Source organism: Syngnathus scovelli, chromosome 8 (assembly GCF_024217435.2).
Source record: "Syngnathus scovelli strain Florida chromosome 8, RoL_Ssco_1.2, whole genome shotgun sequence".
In the NCBI taxonomy this organism is placed as follows: Eukaryota; Metazoa; Chordata; class Actinopteri; order Syngnathiformes; family Syngnathidae; genus Syngnathus; species Syngnathus scovelli.
In genome coordinates this window covers 7,548,447-7,570,212 of record NC_090854.1, presented here as the reverse complement: position 1 = coordinate 7,570,212, position 21,766 = coordinate 7,548,447, and the positions used below count along the sequence as shown (strand labels likewise).

Sequence of the window (21,766 nt, the reverse complement as noted above, 5' to 3'; positions counted from 1 at the left end):
ACAATCGCACACGCCTGCTGCTACTGCTTGAGTGTCATATGACAAACACAGACAACCGCTAAGTCTTTCACTCATTTTTTCTGCCGTGTAAACCAAAATAAAAGCGTCCCAAGAAGCGTGCATCATTACTTCCCATGTAAAAGCTGCTGTTGGATCTGTCTTTATGCATTTTTGCACATGGGAAAATGAATGTTTTTTGTCCTCTCCGAGCTGCAGGGCGTGACTGATGTTATCAATCCAAATGACTTTTACTTGTTTCAACCTGTGAGTTCGAAGAGCGTCACAACTGTCGTTAGTCGTAAAGGGTGCACCGTGGCAAACAGTCTTCACTGGGTTTAAACTACGACATTGCATCGCCGCGTGTTTAGTGCCACATGACGCATGAACACGAAATAAATCTTAGCATTTTTTGCCTCTGAGCCAGGTGAGCATGCGCAGAACGATCTAGCGAACCTTATTTGAATATGCTAATCGGTTGGGGCAAAGAAGCCAATCAAAGCACCACGTTTAAAGCATGTGACCTTAAAGAGGCGGGCGCAGCACCCCAAGCTGCCAGTAAAACTGCCAGAAGCCGCTCGGTACAGTCAGTATAGAGAGAAGCAGGGACCTACAGTGAGGGGAAACTTTGTAGCGATGAAACTTAGGACTATTCGCAAAATATTGTCAAAATTGCCAAAACCCATCGTGAATCCAAGGGCTGCCCCTCGGGTGGGAGTTATTTAGCTCAGTTTGCCAAGCGGGGGGCCTCGCCACTCACTCTTCCGACACTTTTTTTTGTGTGGTGGAAAGAATGTGTGAGACAGACAGTTAGCCGGCTAGCTAGTTAGCAGCTAGCTAGCTAGCCGAGGAGGTGACACGGGCGACAGGCAGCGAGAGAACAAAAGATTTTTATTTTTTTGGGGATGGTCTTTTTGGTTGTGTATTGACACCCAAGTCCATGCAGAACGTGTTGTTAGCACCACAAAATGCCCGTTTTACTTTTCCTGGTAGACACGTCCGCGTCCATGAACCAGCGCAGCCATCTGGGCACTACCTATCTGGACATAGCAAAAGGCGCTGTTGAGACTTTTATGAAGGTACTGTACTGGCGGGACCCATCCCGCTCGGCTCGGGTGACATTTCCTCTTTTTTTTCTGGCTCAACCTGTCAACAACAACAACAACAAAAAGTCCAACTCTTGGGTCTAAATCATCTCTACTATCTCCACAGCTCCGAGGCAGAGATCCGGCGAGCCGAGGGGACCGGTACATGTTGGTAAATTATGAAGACATTCCGTTCGGGATCAAGGTAGAGTTCATGTTCGGCTCATGTCGGCTTTACACTGGCCCAGACTGATCGTGATCATGGTGATGAGTGTCCCCCTCCCTTCACAAGGCAGGCTGAGTGTGTTGTAAGCTCCCCTGAGAAAAAAAAAAAAAAAAAAAAGAGTTCTCACCTCAGAAGGAAGCTCGCCGTCCATGCCCCCTTTAAAACATGGCCGACATTTTGTACAGAGCACAGAGGAACTCTGGGAGTTATTTTTACAAACACATCCTTGGGGTAGGGGGCACGCTCACACACCACTACTAGTTGTAACTCTTAATATTACTATGCTGCAACCACTATTAACTATAACCATCCCCACTTCTACGACCACCCATACTCCACCACAACTACTGAACTACTATCACTACAACCACTACCACCACTGCTACTAATACCACCTATAATAATACTTGTACTTTTACTGCAAACAGTAGTATTACTACTTCCCCTAATGATGCTATGTTTTCTGCACTACTTCTACTACTAGTACCTGTACTGCTACTGCAACCACTATTGGTCCTACTGCCATTACTGATATCATTACTACAATCACTACCACCCAAACTAATTACATTGTTCACTATTAATAATTATATTTTATGATAAGTAATTCCATTAGTAATTACCCACAATATCACCAGTCCTGCTTCTCCTAATTCCACTGCTACTACCATCTTTATTTACATCACTACCGCCACTATCACTATTCAAGCCCAACTATTACTACTGTAATTATACCACTATTACTACTTTATTTATTTCTACTACTGCTACTATCTCTACTACAACCACTAGCTGCTAATACTTAAAAGTACCACCACCCCTAATGAACCACACTAATAGGATGACTACTACTACTACCAGTACTAATATCATGACTGCTACATTTCGATCATGTATAACAGCAAACAAGAATATAACGCAAATGCATTTGTGCATTTCCCCATTATTGAATCATTCTTTTTTTTCATACTCTTGCTAACAACTAACAGTGACAAAACCTGCTAGCTCATTAAAAGTAATAACGCATCTAGGAATGTTATGTGCGGCTGTAGATGAAAGTTCCCAGCCTTCCTACTGCCAGCAGTAACCACCAAAAAAAAAAAATGTTGGCTGTGTTTGAAGTTGTAATGAGCATGTTATTAACCTGATGTGTGGGTTTTCTGTGTGTGAAGGCGGGATGGAAAGAGAGCCACGCCACGTTCATGACGGAGCTGAGGAATCTGCAGGCCACCGGACTCACCACCGTGGGCCAGTCACTGAGGACCGCCTTTGACCTACTCAATCTAAATAGACTAGTGACTGGCATTGACAACTACGGGCAGGTAGGTGGCGCTCAAGCGCCACAAGTCCCTAAAACACTCGGATCCCCACCAACCACCCACCCACCCCCAGTCCTCCAAGCATCAACCATGTGCATACTGTGACAAAAACACACTCATAATGCCTAGTTAATGTTTTTCATAACAGATGGGACACCCCTGCTTTTCTTCATGAGGTGCTAAAATCACACTTATATGTAAATGATATAGAATTCGGTCAAACTAGTATATTGAAAAAAATAAAATAAAAATAATAATAATAAATTAGGCAATATGAAAATCTCGGGTTTTCTTCTTTAATGTTTAATGTTAGGTCACAAAAATATGAAACGTGCCTCCTGCACTGTGTCGGGCGAGGAAGATGGGAGGAGAGAGGGCATAATCCCAACCTCATTAGTAGGAGAGGAGTGATTGTGTCCCTCAGTAATAACCACCATGTACTTTATCTTGTATTAGCAACCAAAATGAACTGTTTCTTAGCAACAGTGAAAAGCCAGTTGAACTATCACCTCTAAGCCTCATTCGTGAAAAACAATAAATATCCTGATTGTTTAAGAAGCATTTGGGCTTAAAGAAGTAAAGGTTGCCACAAAAGCAATGGGTTCTTTTTTTACTGCTATCTTGATAGTGGATTCCTTGTTTTAGAAATATTGGTGTTAAAAAAAATCTTTGCTTTGGTTTCTTTGTCTCGGTAGGGAAGGAACCCTTTCTTTCTCGAGCCCGCTATCATTATCGCCATCACCGATGGCAACAAGTTGACCACCACTGGGGGTGTCCAAGATGAGGTCAGTGTTGATAATGTCAAGTGAAAGCCACCATTTTCCATGTAAAAGGCGCACACACAGAAAAATGATTTATGTCGCAGCTCCATCTCCCCCTGACGACGCCCCTGCCGGGCAGCGAGCTGACCAAGGAGCCCTTCCGCTGGGACCAGCGTCTGTTCGCGCTAGTGCTGCGCATCCCCGGCCACGCGTCAGTGGAGCCCGATCCGGTCGGCGGCGTCCCGTCCGACGACTCACCCATCACGCCCATGTGTGAAGTCACTGGAGGTAGGCAGATCTCAAACCTGCGCCTCCAGTTGAGTCATGTGCTTCGAAGCGAAACATCATGAGACGAACTTTGTGACTGGTGCACCGCCTCGAAGACTCGAAATAAGAACATGTATTTTGTCACTGTTTATTTTTTCAGGGCGTTCCTACAGTGTGTTCTCCCAGCGCATGTTGAATCAGTGTCTTGAGTCTCTGGTCCAGAAGATCCAAAGCGGGGTGGTCATTAACTTTGAAAAGACCGGGCCTGACCCTCCCCCGTTGGACGGTGAGTCTCGTCTGGACGTCCTCCTGTGTAGCAAACGTATCTCGCGTAGTAACGTCTTTGATTTTTGGGGCGGTGTCCAGATGCTCCTCCTGAGGCATTAAAGCCTGGCCCACAGCCTTGGCACTGCTGCCACAAACTCATCTACGTCCGACCCAATCCCAAAACGGGCGTTCCCATCGGACACTGGCCCGTACCCGAGGCCTTCTGGCCGGATCAGAACTCCCCCACGCTGGTAAGGAACATGAAGCGGTTCAAAACATCAAAATTCCAATCCACTTGATGTTTGAATATTCACATCTATTGCCCAGCCCCCCCGCTCAGCCCACCCGCACGTTCGCTTCTCCTGCCTGGACGCCGAACCCATGGTGATCGACAAGGTACCCTTTGACAAATATGAGTTGGAGCCCTCGCCGCTCACCCAGTACATCCTCGAGAGGAAGTCTCCACACACCTGCTGGCAGGTAGCGTGCCCTGCTAGCTCCCTGCAATATAACTTCAACGATTAATTGAAATTCCCTTTCCAAATGGTTGAAGCATAATCTTTGCTCTGAAGCGACCCCAAGTGGACAAAATGAATACCTGCACGTAACGTACACCAATTTATATCAGATTTTTTTTTTTTTTTGTAACGCTCCTCAGGTGTTTGTTTGCAACAGTGCCAAATACAGTGACCTCGGCCAGCCCTTCGGCTACCTGAAGGCCAGCACGGCGCTCAACTGCGTCAACCTGTTTGTCATGCCCTACAACTACCCCGTACTTCTGCCGCTTCTGGGTGAGACACAAGGCAAAGGAGATGGTGAAGCAAATAGAAAGACAAGAATAGTACAAGTTGTGTTGTTTACCGTAGACGACCTCATCAAAGTGCACAAGTTCAAGCCCACACTCAAGTGGCGGCAGTCCTTTGAGAACTACCTGAAGACCATGCCTCCGTACTACATCGGGGTGGGTACCCCAAAAAACACATTTTTGGCCGTTTCCTTTGGGCTTTCTGTTTCGTCCGCTGACCTCCTCCTTCCTTTTTAATCTTCCTGTCTCTGCAGTCCCTGAAGAAGGCGCTGAGGATCATGGGAGCTCCCAACCTTCTGGCTGACAACATGGAGTACGGGCTGAGTTACAGTGTGGTCTCCTACCTCAAGAAGCTAAGCCAGCAGGTTCGACTCGAATAAGCCAACTCGCTTTGCAGGGTCTGTACTGTTCTCATATGACACCGATACCTTCCAGACCAAAATGGAGTACGACCGCCTGATCACCTCCATTGGGAAGAAGGCGCTGCCTGAGTCGGGCATCAAGGTACGGTGGCGAGGCGGCGGCATCTCGCTAGCACAGCGCAGAGACTTCATCCAGCAACTTCAGAGTCTCTCGGGTGATGCCCCAGCGCCACCTCTTGAGCTCAACCCAAAAGAGTTCCAGGGCTTTCACCTGGCGCTCCTCAACAAGGTCAGCCTATGTCACTTTATTAAATGCACAACTGGTTCTCTCTCTTAATGAACTGCATCGAGAGCCAGCATTTATTGGCTTTGCTGATTTCTTCATGTCGGATGTCCTCTTAAGGGCTTCAAGCCTCAAAGCTTCCGGAACCCTTACGACATTCCCCGCAGTCACTTGCTGGACCAGCTCAGCCGCATGAGGAGAAACTTTCTCAACACCACAGTCTGCACACTACGAGGCTATGACGCAGGTATTCACACTGTCGGTCACCACCAACGTACATCTGAAGTGTACTTAAACGATAACTGTGATGTCCATCTGTCATCTCCTGCACAGATCAGCTCCACAGCGTTCCCATCGCTCAGATGGGGAATTACCAGGACTTCCTGAAAGCCGCTCCCCAGCCCCTCCGAGACGCCGACCCCGAGCAGCCCAAGCGCCTTCACACCTTTGGCAATCCCTTCAAGCTGGATAAGAAGGTTCCCCCATTGACCCCATCCCCAAAATCTAGACCTGCCGCTTTTAAATCTTTTAACGTGTTTGTTTCGTTTCTCCTTTTCCAGGGCATGATGATCGATGAGGCTGACGAGTTTGTGACCAGCCCTCAGAATAAAGGGAAGAGGCCCACAGACAACAATTTGACGGGCGGCGGACCTAAGAGAAGGCGCTGCATGTCACCCCTGCTGCGCCTAGGTCGGGCCTACACGCCCCCCATTACTCCCCCAGCCAGCCCTCGACCTGACTCAGGTGAGTGAACCTGACGGCTGTGAACAAACAATTCTTCTTTTTATGGCAACACGCTCATTTCAAAATCTTTACAGACGTGGACAACAGCGACGGAGAACCTGATCTGATCATCAACCACCTCAACCAGAACCACTGCAGCGGCACGGACTCGAGCTCCGAGTCGGACACCTTGGATCCCGCCGACCCTCAGGAAAACCACTCGGACTCGCAGGATGGCCAGCACAGGGACGAGGAGGAGGAGGAGGAGGAGAACGGTCAGCTGGGTGAGGAAGAGGAAGAGGAGGCCAGGCCAGAAGTGATCCTGGCGGGGGTGCACCATCCCAGGTACCTGTCTCCCACCACTCTGAAGAAACACATCCACAACGAGACCACCAAAGTCAACAACGAGCTCAAGGGGCTCATCACCAAGGAGATCAGGAAGCCCGGAAGACGTATGCAACTTCAGAAATATATCTTTTATATTTTTTTAATTTTCCTAATAAATACTCATTGCTTCTTTTCAGACTATGAGAAGATCTTCTACTTCCTAAAGCAGATCCAAGGCACCTTGGAAACGCGGCTCATCTTCCTCCAAAATATCATTAAAGAGGCAGCCAGGTACCTTTTTGTCTTTTGGTGAAATACAGTGACAACTTGACTTGCAAGATTTTTATAACCAATTCCTGGTGAATATTTTCCCCCCTTCTTCTTTAGTTGAGAGCAAGCTTGAGATACGCTGCACATTTAGGGTGTGCACATTTATGCAATCACATTTTCTTGGTTATTTTTCTACTTACAATCGCGAAAAGATAAAATTTTTCAATTGAGTTGTGCAAGGTTCTGCTTTTTTTCATTCTAATCTGTTTTTCTCCATGTGAAGATTCAAGAAGCGCGTTCTGATCGAGCAACTGGAGAATTTGCTGGAGGAGATCCACACCAGGTCCAATAACACCAACCACGTGGATGCACTCTGACCACCGCCTTGTCCCACCCCCCCAACTGAACTCCTAACCAACCCACTAACAAAGAGGACTCCTATTTTCTATTCGGTAGATTTTCAGCCTGAATGACGTGAGTATTCTCGAATGACGGACGTGACGATTTCCTGTGACGTTTTGGACCAAACGGGTTGTGGTTTCTGTGAAACCGAATTGCTCAGTCGTCACACCCGCCAATCCAGAACCTTAAGGAGCACTCGACTGCTCGTGTGACTTTTTATTCAAGCGGCACTTTGAGGGTTTTCTTTCAAATTTGACTCTCCACCAATACAAGCACTCCTTGTTATTGATCCGACAAATAGATCGACAGGACTGATCGGCGGGCAACAGTTGGGCAAGTTGCTTACTGATGATCAACTAATTGATGAGTTGAACAAAGGTAACTGATACCTTGGAAACAAGTCACTGGTGACCGACAGTCTAAGATACTTGATCAACAGATGTTTGACAAAGGGTGACTGACTGACATCTGCAAATCTATTCACTGGTGACCAATGGACAAATTACTGACTGGCGGTCAAGCAACAGTCGACGAAACGGTTGACCGAAGGGCTACGGACATTTGACAACCAATGGGCAACCAGTTTGACCAACTGATGTCTTGTAAGCAACTGTTTGTAGACTGATGTTCAACCCTTGGGTGACTTTCTACTGACCTGACGGGAAACCAAAGAGCAAACGAGCGGCTGGCAACTGAATGAACTGAAAAAGAAGCGACCACGAGTTGACTGACAAATGACAAAGACTAACTTTGGCGAGAGCTGGTGGACTGGTGACCAACGGACAACCTAAGAGCAAATAAATTTATCAACAGGAGACCGTAGATCAAACGATCTACGACCTATTTAAGCTATGCGTGTCACATGGCGAGCAGAAATCGATGTGATTGGTCGATGGTTGATTAACAAGGACAAAAAGCTCAGGAAGTGGCATAAAATCTTGAACTCTCACATGCACTTGTGTAGAATTGCAGACTTATTTAATGTCATTGAAAACAACACCTTGTTGTATATGTGATTTTCTTTGGACAGCTTAAGAAATCTCCAAACCACGCTAACATGAGTTGCTTTGTAATTTCTTTTGGGCGGGCACTGCAAAACACAAAAACGTGATTCGATTTATTTGGGGCGGGTTGTGTGATCTCTAGAACCATGCAAAATCAGGACTTTCTTTCCAACTGGGACCAAAATCTGCCATAGGTGTGTTTGTTTGTTTGTTTGTTTGTTTGTTTGTGAGCAGGCTACCAAAAGAGTATTTTGAATACACTGTAAAGCTGTACATAACTCTAGAGTAATATTTAAAAGATGTTGTTGTGGTGGAGAAAATAATAATGGCCTTTTTGTAAGTATTTCCATGAATAAAAGTCTCTATTTTACACTGTGAATGGCCACCGTCTTAATAAAGTCTCGCTAAAGACGTGAATTTTGCTGACTTTCTTTGTCGGTCGGGAAAAAAAAATCTGCAAGTTGCCAATATATTTTTCAATTATATTTAATCAAAACATTACTGCGATAAAAAATTGGCTTTTAATTAATATATAAAATGTTTTAACTTAATATTTTTGTAATTTGGAAAAAAAAATGTGAGGGTGCCACAAAATAACCAAAATACATAGCAAGTGTAAAAAAATGTATTAAAATTTTATTTACACATTTACAAAAATATTGTCTCTCTTTACGGAAATGCCTGCAAAATAAATACTGTGTGCACGTCACGTTAAAAATATCTCAAAACAATTGGTCGGCGGGGTTCGTCACTCTGCCCATGAACAAAATGGATCCTGTTGAAAAATACACAAAGTTGTAACAAAAGACTCAAAGGAACATGTTGATGCTAACAAAAAAGCTAATAGCCAAAAACAAAGTACCTGTTTTAACGTGTCTCAGGAGGAACAGGAACGGGCGGTCTGCCTTGAAGACGGCAGAGCGGGAACGCTTCAGTAACACCATGGCTGAAACATGACATCATTTGGAATTTATTCCAAACAACAAACGGTTCAATTAATCTGGAAATTTACAACAATATAACCATAAATACTTAAAATATTAGGATAGTCGAATATGTCGTATAGTCAGTAGCTTTTTCACTAGCTCTTTGAAAATACAGTTACGTCAGTTGCCGTTGATCTTGTGGGGAAGAATAATTTCGCAACAAAAAAGTCAAAATAATCTGGCAAAACATAAAAAATCTTTTATTTCTTACCTGTAGAGGCAGCAGCTTTTGTCCCTTCCTCCGTGACTTCAATGGCAACGTCATGGAAGGCGTCTGATATGTAGAGCGAGTCCTCGGCTGCGCACACAAACGACCAGTCAGCTTTTTAGAACCGCTCTCAGACATGTTCGCATAACCGGACACAGACCTGAAATCCCAGAAAAGTCAGCGTTCGACGGATTGAAGGCGTCTGCGATTCCCATGGCAGGAAGTGTGGACTTCAAGTTCAACTTTTTCTGCATCTTGAACCTAAACATGCACAAATTATGACAACCGAGAAAAAGGTTTGTCCTAATGACAATGCCCAGCGATTGGTCACCTGGGCAGGAAGACGTCCATCTTGGTCCTGCGTAGACCGGCCTGCCAGGAGGCTACGTGGCGAAAGCTCAGCTGAGCCTCCAGGGAAGACAGTGGGGTCTTGCGGTCCACAGGGAGGACCACCTGGAGGCTCAGGGGCATTCCAGAGTAGGGAAGATCCAGGACCGAGTACCTTTGGTTAAACGGTGTTAGGAACTGTCCTGAGCAGGAACAGAAATGTCTCAATTTTAGACTTGCAGCAAAAATAGCATTGCCACCAAGGTTATTATAGTTAAAGAAATCACAAAAATTGACAGCAAGATGTTCCTTACCAAAGTAGACCTCAGCAGACTGCTGCATCATGGGCACTTTGACTGTGGTGCCGTCCAAGAGCAGAAAGTCGAGGTTGTGCGTGTTGACAGTGTGAAACTGTTTTTGCCAAGTACCCTTGAATGCAACTCTACTCAACAGTGCAATCTGCTGCCCGGATGGCCATAATGTCGACGATGTCGATAGTGACGACAACGATGTTGAGGCTTCAGCCTGTTGAACTTCACCAGACCCAGATAAATCTCCGCTACTGCTTCCTGCCTGTAGTGGGAGCCATGCCTCATCTGCACACAATTGCGCATGCTCAGTACTGAACGTGTTTCTATGACAACCAAAAGATGCTGCTTGTTAGCAACTAGCCTGTTTACCATTACATGTTAATTGTTAGCATTACCTCTGTGTGAGTCGTTCTGCTGCTGGTGATCTCTCATCACACTGACATCAGCCCAGGATTCAACATTATGTTCAAATCCGGCAGCTAGTTTAATGCTGCTTTGCACCAACAGGACGCACGTCTGCTGTAGCCACGCCTCCTTTGACGCCATTGGATTGCTGCTGCTGTTCACCTCGCCTTGCCACTGCTGCAGGAGCTCTCGAACGTGAGCATCTACGAACAAACACACAAAATTCAGCCGCTGAAATCATTTTCACTGAACAAAACATTTCAATTGTAGTCATTGTGTGTGGGCGGAGCATGTCGTTAGACTTAGTTGACTGGCAGCTCTCGCCCCGCATGTAATTAACCACAGTGACCTCTTAACCCGGCAGCTTCCAAGCAGGCGTGTGTATAATGAGATTAGCCGGGCGGTGCGTGGAGGCAGGTATCACAGCTTCGAACCCTCCTTGGGCGAGCTGCAGCCCCGCAGCTCCACACCGCCTGGCACCAATGGGGCCGGCCGGTCTGTGCCGTACCGTTGACGTCGTAGCCAAGGCCGGCTTCCAGCTGGGCTCTGGTGTTGCCCCGGGCACCCAGTTGCAGGAGGCCCAGGGCGGCCGCCACGCCGGACGGCGACACCACCATGTTTGTGTTGGCGCGGCCCTCAGACACGGCACGGTACAAGGCCATGGCGAAGTTGCCCTGCCTATGCCTCAGGCCGGCCTGCAGGCCGCTGGTGCTGTGGACTGGTGACGCCAGGCAGAGTAAAGCCAAGATCGCACAAGCAGGCAGACAACACATCTCAGTGTTCAAAGGTTCTGGAAAAGGAGAACAAAAACTCCATATGGACCTTTTACTGTTGACATGCAAGGAGTGTGCAAAAGTATTGGATCAGAGCACAATATGACTTTGAACATAATAAATTTTCTCCCAACACATAAGCTAATAATTCATTTTTTTCTATATAAGAGTATTTTTTTTATTTTGCTCACCTTAATAACAATAAACTCTTTTGACTGTGTAGCTAATGAACATATTGTCCTGACTGCTGATCATACAAATGATCATTTGCATGAGATGCGATGAATGAAAGGCGTACCTGTGAGTGTTGGGATGCTTCCTGCTTGTAGTCGTCTGCTTGAGTGATGAAACCACTTAAAAGGGGGAACCCTCAGCTCCAAGCTGCTGCTGAGGCTGCCGGCGGTGGCGGACTCTGGCGGCGACGTCCGTACCACCGACTTCCGTACCAGCCGCCCACCCGCCGGCCGGGGGTGCACGTCCTGCTCCGCAGCCGCAGGGAGCCGCTGGGTGGGCGGAGCTGTCATAAAAGCCCCCGCCCTCATGTTCATGACCCCTCCCTCCTCCGCAGAGTCCACTCTCACAAATTTCAGAACATAATATACTGTTGTTGTTTTGTTGTCCACATTGAAAAGTCTTTAATGAACCAAACATGCATGTTTTCATGAACATCAAAGGCTCTTTTGATAACCACCAAAGAGTCCCAAATGAACCTGCATGTCTATTTTGGGAACATTAATGCATCAAGTTGTGGTGGAGGCACTAATGTTGTTTCTGGTGGCCTACATGCTGGTGGATTAGGGGTGACCACTGGCCGGTGACGGCGGGCCGGCGTCGCAATCGCGATGTGCCAGGTACGCCGCTAAGGATTAGACGCGGTGGAGCTGCCCCACGCCGGCTCCGCATCACGGCGACAAGAGCGTGGCGGGAAAAGGAGCATGGGAACAAGCAAGGACAAATTCCAAACTTGGTGGGAATGTGAACACAATTTTAAGAGGCAACACTCCACAATGTCCAAGCATTTTCAAACATATACCTCAGTAGTCCTTATGTAAAACTCAGTTAACTCTTTAGCATTGCATTAGCAACTTTTTGGGTGACCCCTGTGTGAGGTTTGACCTTGTGACAGATTATGTTGAGTCAAATGAATATATAAAATGAATGAATATAAAAGTTAAAATGAAATTATAAATAATTTCTATTTATTAATAATTTTATATCATTAATAAATACAAACGATTCATTAAAAACGAATTCCTCATTTATTAAATAAAAAGAGAGATTCAAGAAATTGTTAAATGTGGCAATGATTAAAGAATGAATAATAAATATGAACCACTAAATATCTACAAATAAATATATACTCATTTTGGCATTAAATAATCACACAAGTAACGTTCAACTGTGAAAATGGCCCCAAACTAATATGTGACGTCATCGATTGGCTTGGTCGTCCATTGGTGGAAAATTCCACACTATGATGTCATCACCAAGCGACTGTAGACGATTATTTACACCAGTGCATCAAGTAAACCGCAAACCCATCTGGTACCGAATTGTTTGCACATTGTCCTTTTGTGTTCTTCTCACCCGCCCTGGTGATGGCGCCGCAGAAAATCATCCCGTGGTCAGTGAGCGAGGTCACGCAATTCCTGATGCTGGTGGCCGACGAGAAGATCCAAGTGGAGCTGGATGGCACTCGCAACGAGAAGGTGTACCGCGAGCTGGCCCAGCGAATGGCCTCCTTTGGCTACAATCGGACTTTCCGCCAGTGCCGCGAGAAACTCAAGAAGCTCAAGAGCGACTACCGGGCCATTAAAGACAACAACTGCCGCGGAGGCTCCAACCGCAAGAGCTGGAAGTGGTTCGGACATATGGACGCCATTTACGGACACCGGGTTCGGGACAGCTGTAGCAACCTGAGGGACGACTCCAATTTCCTGGAAGTTATCACCGAGGATGGTATGCTCGACAATATAATTGTTACTTTTCATAATACAAATAATTTCTGAACTTGGATCTGAGCTTGACTATTAATGTCTGTACACTTCTTAGTATAATAATGTTCAATATTTCATTTAATATGTATAAAATAAATCTGTTACAATTATATAAAAAAAATAATGAATTTATAATGGGTCAAAATTTTATTCAACTAATGTAGTAATTGACAATTCTCAGTTGTTTTCTATTACAATTCACAATTTTTCCTATTTTTAATAACTTCCTATGAATAAAACAACGTTTTCTTTTACAAAAATAAAATTCCTTCAAGACTTGAGCCCCATAGTGCAAAGGCCAAAACTGGAGGATAGCACTTTGAGCTCCAAAGGCGACCCTGCTGTCCTTTCCGAATCAATGGCCACCGTGCCTCAACACTCCGAGGTGGATTCCGATGCAGAAGAAGACGACGATGTCAGTGTGCCTGAAACGTCACCGCCAAAGCGCAGTAAGTGCTGCTGCTGCTACTACATTGTGAGTCAAACAGAAACAGCAGTAAAAGGAAACTAAGAGGAAACGATCCAAAATTGCACACTGTGCTGATGTCCTTTCTACTTTTCTCCGTTTCCTGTCCCCCCCTCAAGATGGACGTCGGAGGGCGCCGCGCGACTCTGACCTGGCGGCTGTTCTGCGTGATATTCACTCGGCTGATGTGGTTCACCACCGCGTAGAAGAGGCGCAGCAAGAGCGCGCCGTCCGCCTTCAGGAACTTCAGCTACAGCAACGGGCTGAACATTTCCAGCTAGCCCTGGAGGAAATGAGATTGTCCAGGGAGACAGAAGAAGCTCTCAGGAGACAGGAGCTGGATGCAACCAACACTTTTAACCAGGCCTTCTTGGCCATGCTCGGGAAGCTGGTGGAGAGCTCCAACTCACAATGACCATAAATGGCCCAATGGTATGGCGGCATGGACAAAATAGTTGGAACACCCACAGGAGGTTGAGGAAATACTGGGAAGCTTTTGTGAAGTTGGTAACCAGTGAGGATGACAAAAGTGTAGAAGGTACCAATGAGCTTGCTAAAATTGTGGAACCTTGAAGCGATGTTGACAAAATGGTGGAAACGTTCCATCAAAATAGTGACGTTCTCGTAATGTTCTATCGACCAAAATGGCAGAATGTTCAATGGAAAAAATGGCGGAATGATCTCGTGACAAAATGGTGGAAATGTTTCACTTAACAGAAATGGAAAATCTAAAATATTTCAGTGAGAAAATTGCTGATGTTGTCTGAATGTACATTATAAATTATAGTTTCTGTCCAAGTCTATCAGGCCAAAGTATGTAAAAAAGTTTTTATTGTTAAAGAAATAAAAAACATTTGTATTTAACTGTATAACTGTAAACAATAATGTTCATTAAATATACATGTACACATTCATGTTAATAAAATAGAACCAAGCCTTCCACAGTGGAAATGTACAGAACAGCCTCAAAATACACGCAATCTAAAAATAGTAGAGCATACTTCGAGGCCCAGGGGGCAGCGTAGTCCATCTCAAATGTAGAATTCCTTAACTTCTTCTCCTGCACGTCCTTCTACAAGCGTTTCATGTTTTTTGCCATTTGGTGGCGCTGTGGAGCTTTTCCCGTCTTTTGTCCTCTTTGGCAGGGCCGTTTTGTCTTCTGGCTCAAGATGCTGGTAGTGGGAGGCCGGCGGGAAGGCTTGGTGGACGTAAGCCGACATCACGCTGAGGTCCACACCGCCCGCTCGGACCGTGGTCCCCGTGTCCACGTCTGTCTCCTCGGCCCCCACCAGGGCATCCACATTGAGGCGAAAGGGAGGAGCAAGAGAGGCGCTCCGCTGGAGAGAGCGACTGCGACGATTCTGGCGAGGCGGGCTGGCCGGGGGTCTCGGCGAGGAGCTGAGGTTCGGCAGCGAGAAGAGCGATCCAGAGAGTCCGCCCCGTCCCTCTGAGGGATGGCACCACTCAGGATAGAAGTCCTCCTGGCTGCCCAGTGGGAGGGAGCGCAGAGACGCCTGATGATGCAAGTCCCTGTGGCGGGGCACCACCCGATGAGGATGGCGACGGCTCCAGTGAGCACCTTGCACCTGAACGAGAGAAACGAGTTTTGTCCAGAAGCTGTATAAAAGTGGCTTAGGAGCATCTGCCACTTGAGCGTACTTGTCAGCACATATTAGCACATTGTGAGCCTTCAATAGTGCTAATGGACTGATCCTTAATCTGATTCCACTTTCCAAACTAATCTCCCACCACCTGAACCCCAAGTCTGAAACTGATAGTGACAGAAACTGTGGATGTAAAGTCCAAAGACGAAGTTCTGACCTGCAGTAGTATTTTATTGCCATCGTAGTCTTGCGTCTGCCACCTCATGTCACTGATGGGCCGGCACGCATTGGGCAGGAGTGGCACCAGGGCGCCCACGTCTCGCACCCTCACCTCCACCACGGTCGCGTCCAGAGGGGCCGGGCGCCTCCCCCTGGGCAACCTCCTGAAAGCCATCTGGACCTCCAGATGGGGGTTGGCGTAGACCACCAAGAAGCAGAAGTCGGGTTTCTTGTGGGCCAGCCGGCGTCCCATCAGAAGCTTGTACAACCGCACCGTGTGGGCGTAGTTGTCATGGCAACAGTACAGGGTCATACGTAGCGTCCCTTTACCGTAGCGGACCCTCCTCAGAGCCCACGGTGGAGTGCCGGACCCTAGCATGAAAAAATCCTGCGTGGACGCCGCTCCCGAGCGCCGCCCGCCGCTCACCTCTTCGCTATGATGATAGCGCCAAGGCGGAAGCAGCAGCTCCTGGCCACCACCGTTGCCCTCCAGGAGGAACAAAATGACCGCCAAGGCCGGTTGAGGAGCATCGTGCCGGTGCTTGGGTCGAGGACGCTCGGAGGAGGCGGCGCGCTCCGACACCCTGAAGAGCTGCAGCTCAGGGTGCAACCATGCCAGAACGCTGTCCGTTGCCCGCTGAAGGACGTCACCCTCGCCCGGGTCCGCTATCAGGTGGACGCTCACCAGGAAGGGATCCTGCTGGAGGTCGCCCATCCAAACGTTGCCTCAACAACAACAAAATCTCCATTTCCATCCAGATTCCAAATATTTTACTTGTGCGTTTTTGTTTGTACTTACTGCTCGTAGATGACCAGGGACTGTAATCAGACCTGCAGAGGATCAAGTGGAATGAGAGCATTCATATTAATATTATTGTCCGATAGAAGAAAATCAAAATTGAACTTGAGGCGGGGAAAAAAAACACCACGAGGAAATGAAAGAGTGAGAAGCGGGTCACACCCTAGAAATGTCACCAGTGAACGTCAGGGCAAACAATAGACAGGTCGCCCTCTCGCCAGCCAACGTGATGCCTTTCTCGGGCGTTTTCACTCCAAATGATTTATTGCCTTCTTTCCGTAGACACCGCTAACCATAAAATGAAGCAGGGGAAGGATGCAAAGAGGAAAAACGACAATAAAAAGACGTCAAACTGACAATTTGGAGCAGACAGAAGCAATTTAGTGAGCCGCTCATCGACATCCAAAGGCAATAATGGCAGCCAGCAGCAACAAAAACAACAACACACTTGAGGCTTGACTCTGGTGTGACCTGCCAGCTTTGGATCGACACCAACCTTCTTCCTCAACTTTCTTGGAAGACACTCTGGGGCAAGCATGGTCTTTAAAATCCCATACCCTCAGTTCCTGTGTGGTCCCATCTGTGGAATAGCCCAGGCTGTCATTAAACTTTCAAGCACCGCCGTCCAAAAACGTCCCCAAAATGCAAATAAAAGATGAGAAATGCAGGAATCACGTTCTGGATTGATTTGCTTCCCGCTTTCCCGCCTTCGCTCCAACTTTGGCTGCTGGGACGACAATCAAAGCATATGAGGAAAGACTTTATTATGGCGGGAAATTCCCGGCTGGTTTTGTATTCCCATTCAGTGTAAAAAAAAATGTCTACATTGACTTAAAACACGCATTTGATGATAAATGAACAATTAGTGTAAAATCCACAAAATCAGATATTATTTGTGCTTTGCCCATTCTGGGTCAAAGTCAAAGTCAAAGTCAGCTTTATTGTCAATTTCTCCACATGCCAAAGACACACAAAGAAACCGAAATTTCGTTCCCCCCTATCCCACGGTGACAAGACATGGCTCACATCAGACAAACAAGTAACAAGTATAACAAAAGCGTGCTGACCTCAAGTGATGTCATTTAATCCAAGCGACCTGCCATTAATCCCTTTTGGGCGAATGCTTAATTGAGATAGACACTATGCTGGCGGGTACAGATTAGGGACATGTCTCACGGTAACGACACTACATAGACACGCACACACACACGGGTGGCTAATAGAAAACTGAGCATGTTAATTCTCACCGTCATCTGGATTAGTCAACACACATCTATAATCTATCACAATAATAGGGACACCTGCGGAATCTGATGAGATCCAATATGACAATATTTCTTATATTTGGGGGAGGATTGTAAAATTGTCAAATCTTTTCAAAAATCTGTTTTTGTAATTAAATATGTCAATTATATTTGTAACGATTTTAATAAACAAGTCTGAGAAAACAAACATTCTGCATGCCACCATCTGGTGGACAGGTTTAATTTTTAATTTAAGGAATAGAAACAACTTTATTAAAATAAATGTATTTTATCTTGTATTGGCTCCAATAAGATACTTCATTCTTGCTTGTTTGGGTCACAACAACTGTAACATACCACTCGTGAAGTCCATTTATTAATGTCTGAAAAACATGCATTTCAATTATTATATTAAAAGTCATAGTCAAAATTATGTGATTTGAGTTCCATGTAAGCCATGCATGTTATTATGCATAGCGGAGCATCTGGTAGTGATTTCTTCTTTTTTTGCTACTCACCCTGCAGTTTCTGCTCCCGAATCCACGAACTCATCTTCTACAGAGTTATTTTCCATCTCAATAAGAGCAAATTTAATTAATCTAGACTGTAGCGATGAGCATGCTTTGTTTGTAAAAGTTCCCAAAATTACAAACAAGGCGGGAGTGTTGACGGACTTGCGTCTGGAGTCAGTCTGCGAGCAACGTCACAAGCAGCAGGCGACTGGAGTCAGGCGGCGGTGCCTTCAAGGTACTGTAGGAAATCTAAATACTTTTCGTGTTTGTTTCCATGATTTACGCCTAGAAGTTACGTAAATATTTAAGATAGAGTAGTTTCACCACACAAAATATGTACTTAGCGGTAAAAGTATGACGACTTCAAATCCATTGTGGTATATGGTTTTTGCTGCTTCGCTGGTCTTCAAAAAACACTCGGTGATCGGTGGCTGTTTCCCGACGAATGAGCACTTCAGGGACCACGGCTGATTGGGAAAAGATTTTATTCAACCAATGTCAGAGTGAAGTCTTTCCAGAAAGTTGAGTGGCACAAGGCATGGATGTCAAAAAAGGGGGAGAGAGCGAGAGCGAGCGAACCCGCGCTAGAGCGAGCCCTGGAACCAACGAACGACCCCTGCTCGAACGAGAGCCAACGAACCCCCCCTCTTGTCAGGCCCGTAGCTTTTATACCTGACAAGAAGCTGATGTCACGGCTTGGGGTAACAGCTGTAGTTTTCAATCTACTAGTTTACTTCAGTCCTAAAAAGGAGATCTTGGCCAGCGCTGTTGGTGATGGACAACAACAGCCACTTTACCTTATTATAGGATTGCACACATTGCTGAAACTGAATTCTCCCTGGTCACGGACAACTGGCCCTTCTATCTTCTACCAAGTACTTTACTGAAACTAAAGCTTCTCTGTACAGCAAATATAGTTTGATAGTCTTACTACTACTAGTGGATCATCTAGTGCAACATACAGATACGCATAAAGTTCAAAATTCACTTCACCATCTTCAAATTTAAAAAGTACGTGGTGTCACTGAAGAAACATCGGTATTGTATTTTTAGAAGATAGATAAATAGATGGCTAGTTGGGTTCATAGATGTATAGATAGATAGCTGCATGAATAGATTAATAAAAAAAATAATTAAAAAAACAACAACCATAAACTCACGTTAATGTGACGTCATATCTACGCGCCTCGATAAGATGACGCTCCGGAAGCGCATGGCCAGCAGTGACGTTTCGCGGTACCGTCTTGTCTTTTAAACAGCGCCATTCAAGTAATCAGACAAAGCGCCCGTCTCGTGTTTGTAGTTTAACAGTAGACTTTCGCCATGTCGGTCAGCAACATGTTCTCCTACATTCAGGGCTTCCTGAGCGCTGACCAGGACGTCCGAGAGGTAGGAAAAATAACAGCGTCGTGTTTAAGTAGCTAGCTAACGGCTAAGTTATGAGCGCTAAATAGCCGCTGTTTAGTGTCACGTGTGTTTAGCTGCTTTCAACATTTGTTATCTTTTTGGTTTGGTAGGACATCCGAAAAGTGGTGCAGGTGTTAGAGCAGACCGCTAGAGAAATTCTCACTGTTCTCCAAAGTGTACACCAGCCGTCGGGATTCAAAGACAGTGAGTTTCATACTTCCCTATCTATATACCTTTATTCTCAAAAGTACATGTGATTTGCGAAACGGCGGTGGCTAACTGTCCCCCTTCTAAAATCCAAATGTTTTTCATTTTGTTTCTCAACAGTCCCTGATAAATGTAAAAAGGCCAGAGAATTGTTTAGCACAGTTCGAATGCACATTGCTGACTTGAAGACCAAGTTCCCTGTGGACCAGTATTATAGGTACATAGTGTAGGAACTCCTAATAGATAGATGTTGGGATTTAAATCCAATATTGTGCCATTTAATTGCTATTTACTGAAAAAAAGTGCAAACTTTCCAATTCAAATATCTTCTGCTATTAGTTCTCAATGAGGCCATATTATTGTGCCACAAAAACATGGCATTTTGCCTTCAAAATGTATATGTAATCCAAATGTGATTTATTATTCTGATCCCAATTTTTTAAAATTCGCAACAGGTTTCACGAGCACTGGCGCTTCGTCTTGCAACGTTTGACCTTCCTGGCGGCTTTCGTGGTCTACCTGGAAAGCGAGGCCCTTGTGACCCGTGAGGAGGTGGCACAAATTCTGGACAGTAGGTACACGTTTGCGTGTCTGTCTACGTGTGGTGTTGCCATCGTTGTCATGGCACACATCCTCATTGTGTGCGTGTGTTTTAGTTGAGGTGGTGCGAGACAAAGGATTTCATCTGGACGTGGAGGACTACTTGGCGGGTGTGCTGATCATGGCCAGTGAACTGGTGAGTCAATTAAAAAATCCTCATTTGCATAATCGTGGTATTTTGCATATTTGCATATATTTGTGTTGATCTTGAGTGCCAACTCAAAGATTGACTTATTTACGCGCTCGCGGCTGCACGTTCAAGTTCAGTTTGGAGGGAAATTATTTGAAACACACTAGCAGCCAAATACACTCACATACAATTTTAACGTGAATACAAAATGTTAACATGCGTGCAAAACAAGCAAGATGAGTCTTAAATAACTCAAATAAGCAGTCGAAACAAAAAAGCGGTCCTCCTGGGGGTGCCTTTAATTTTTCATCCTCCTGCTTCTTGACCAGTCACGCTTGGCGGTCAACAGTGTGACTGCAGGCGACTACAACCGCCCTTTGCGCATCTCCAATTTCATCAACGAGCTGGACTCGGGTTTCCGTCTGCTCAACCTGAAGAACGACCCCCTACGCAAACGCTACGACGGCCTCAAGTATGACGTCAAGAAGATCGAGGAGGTGGTCTATGACCTCTCCATTCGCGGACTTGCCAAGGAGGCCAAGAGTGAGCAGTAGGAATCTTGTCATGGGCAATGCTGGAAGTCCAATTTGCCAGGTTCTAACTGAGGGGCCATCTTGGATGGACGTTAGCCCCGTTCACATTGCCGATCAGTCGTAATAAAAAAAATCCTCGTTGTGTATTGACACTGTTACGACCAACCAGTATTGGTGACACACTAGAAAGAAAAATAGAGTGGGAATAAAGTCTTAATATTACGAGAGATCAACAGTTTCACAGTCGGCCAAAAAAAAGTACTCTTAATGTTCTTGACTAATAACCTTATTACTTTAAAAGAAAGATAACACTTCACCCTGCATTGATAATTTTGCTCCCTTAAAATGTTTTGCAGTATTGTGCTTTTTTTTCCCCCTTGGGGAAAACAGTACAACTTTTGTCATGTTAAATTACAGTATACAAATTTTAGTGTTGCATAAAGAGGCCTAAATTCTGTCGGGGTGTGTGTGTTAAATAATCTCTAAGCGCTTTCAAACACCTTTTTCTTAAATACATCTTTTATTGTAATATTGTGCATGCATTTCATTTTTAGATTTTTTTTGCATGCAAATCCTCAAAATAGCCTTTTCTTAAAAAAAGTATGACTTTTCTCTTGGAGATAAAACTTCAATTATTTTGTAGCATGCTTTTCTCCTCAGTAAAAATAATAAAAATAGACTAATTTTGTAATATTAGGTCATTTTTCTTATTGAAAAAAACAGGCCATTATTCTAATAGATGCAGATACCTCTTTTCTACTCAAATATGGTTATTACCCCTCCAAACATTTTTCTTTTTAGTGTGGCCCTAAAACACCAAAGTAGATCTGGCATGTTTTTTTTTTTAATTTACAGAAACTATTTGTTGCTTTTTGTTTCATGCAGTGTGCAAAATGTAAATATATTTGTATGTCACAACTTGCAGAGGCTCTTTATTGAG

At 45.4% G+C, this 21,766-nt stretch overlaps 5 protein-coding genes across 16 annotated transcripts; 3 read left to right on the top strand and 2 right to left on the bottom strand.

The window, feature by feature from the left end:
- The first annotated feature begins 569 nt into the window (after positions 1–569).
- ints6 (integrator complex subunit 6) lies at positions 570–8,515 on the top strand. Its single transcript, XM_049729199.2, has 18 exons — positions 570–1,076; positions 1,210–1,287; positions 2,481–2,630; positions 3,323–3,412; positions 3,493–3,676; positions 3,816–3,941; positions 4,022–4,173; positions 4,250–4,402; positions 4,581–4,713; positions 4,789–4,883; positions 4,982–5,092; positions 5,163–5,378; positions 5,493–5,619; positions 5,706–5,848; positions 5,933–6,116; positions 6,191–6,547; positions 6,620–6,713; positions 6,976–8,515. The coding sequence occupies exons 1-18, from the start codon at positions 966–968 to the stop codon at positions 7,067–7,069; spliced, it is 2,598 nt and encodes an 865-aa protein (XP_049585156.1). The 5' UTR covers positions 570–965; the 3' UTR covers positions 7,070–8,515.
- A 199-nt stretch (positions 8,516–8,714) lies between these two features.
- serpine3 (serpin peptidase inhibitor, clade E (nexin, plasminogen activator inhibitor type 1), member 3) lies at positions 8,715–11,123 on the bottom strand. Its single transcript, XM_049729213.2, has 8 exons — positions 10,844–11,123; positions 10,326–10,538; positions 9,934–10,215; positions 9,624–9,822; positions 9,453–9,553; positions 9,296–9,382; positions 8,961–9,044; positions 8,715–8,873 (listed from the first exon to the last, which is right to left on the bottom strand). The coding sequence occupies exons 1-8, from the start codon at positions 11,106–11,108 to the stop codon at positions 8,821–8,823; spliced, it is 1,284 nt and encodes a 427-aa protein (XP_049585170.1). The 5' UTR covers positions 11,109–11,123; the 3' UTR covers positions 8,715–8,820.
- Positions 11,124–12,575: 1,452 nt separating this feature from the next.
- LOC125974002 (uncharacterized) lies at positions 12,576–14,511 on the top strand. Its single transcript, XM_049728760.2, has 3 exons — positions 12,576–13,067; positions 13,381–13,554; positions 13,691–14,511. Exons 1-3 carry the CDS (start codon positions 12,707–12,709, stop codon positions 13,984–13,986), a joined length of 831 nt encoding a protein of 276 aa, XP_049584717.1. The 5' UTR covers positions 12,576–12,706; the 3' UTR covers positions 13,987–14,511.
- Positions 14,386–19,037, bottom strand: LOC125974000 (protein FAM124A). Of its 12 annotated transcripts, none has more exons than XM_068651715.1 (5): positions 16,690–19,037; positions 16,356–16,481; positions 16,194–16,225; positions 15,393–16,120; positions 14,386–15,157 (listed from the first exon to the last, which is right to left on the bottom strand). In XM_068651715.1, exons 4-5 carry the CDS (start codon positions 16,107–16,109, stop codon positions 14,603–14,605), a joined length of 1,272 nt encoding a protein of 423 aa, XP_068507816.1. In that variant the 5' UTR covers positions 16,110–16,120; positions 16,194–16,225; positions 16,356–16,481; positions 16,690–19,037; the 3' UTR covers positions 14,386–14,602. The 12 variants fall into 12 exon arrangements, with proteins under 12 accessions (XP_068507816.1, XP_049584714.1, XP_068507819.1 ...); XM_049728757.2 differs by having other exon boundaries at positions 16,194–16,481; positions 16,690–16,773; positions 17,956–19,037; XM_068651718.1 differs by lacking the exon at positions 16,356–16,481 and having other exon boundaries at positions 16,690–16,773; positions 17,956–19,037.
- A 99-nt stretch (positions 19,038–19,136) lies between these two features.
- Positions 19,137–21,744, top strand: tsn (translin). The gene is made up of 6 exons (XM_049728763.2): positions 19,137–19,338; positions 19,467–19,560; positions 19,684–19,780; positions 20,019–20,134; positions 20,220–20,299; positions 20,623–21,744. Exons 1-6 carry the CDS (start codon positions 19,273–19,275, stop codon positions 20,845–20,847), a joined length of 678 nt encoding a protein of 225 aa, XP_049584720.1. The 5' UTR covers positions 19,137–19,272; the 3' UTR covers positions 20,848–21,744.
- Positions 21,745–21,766: the final 22 nt, after the last annotated feature.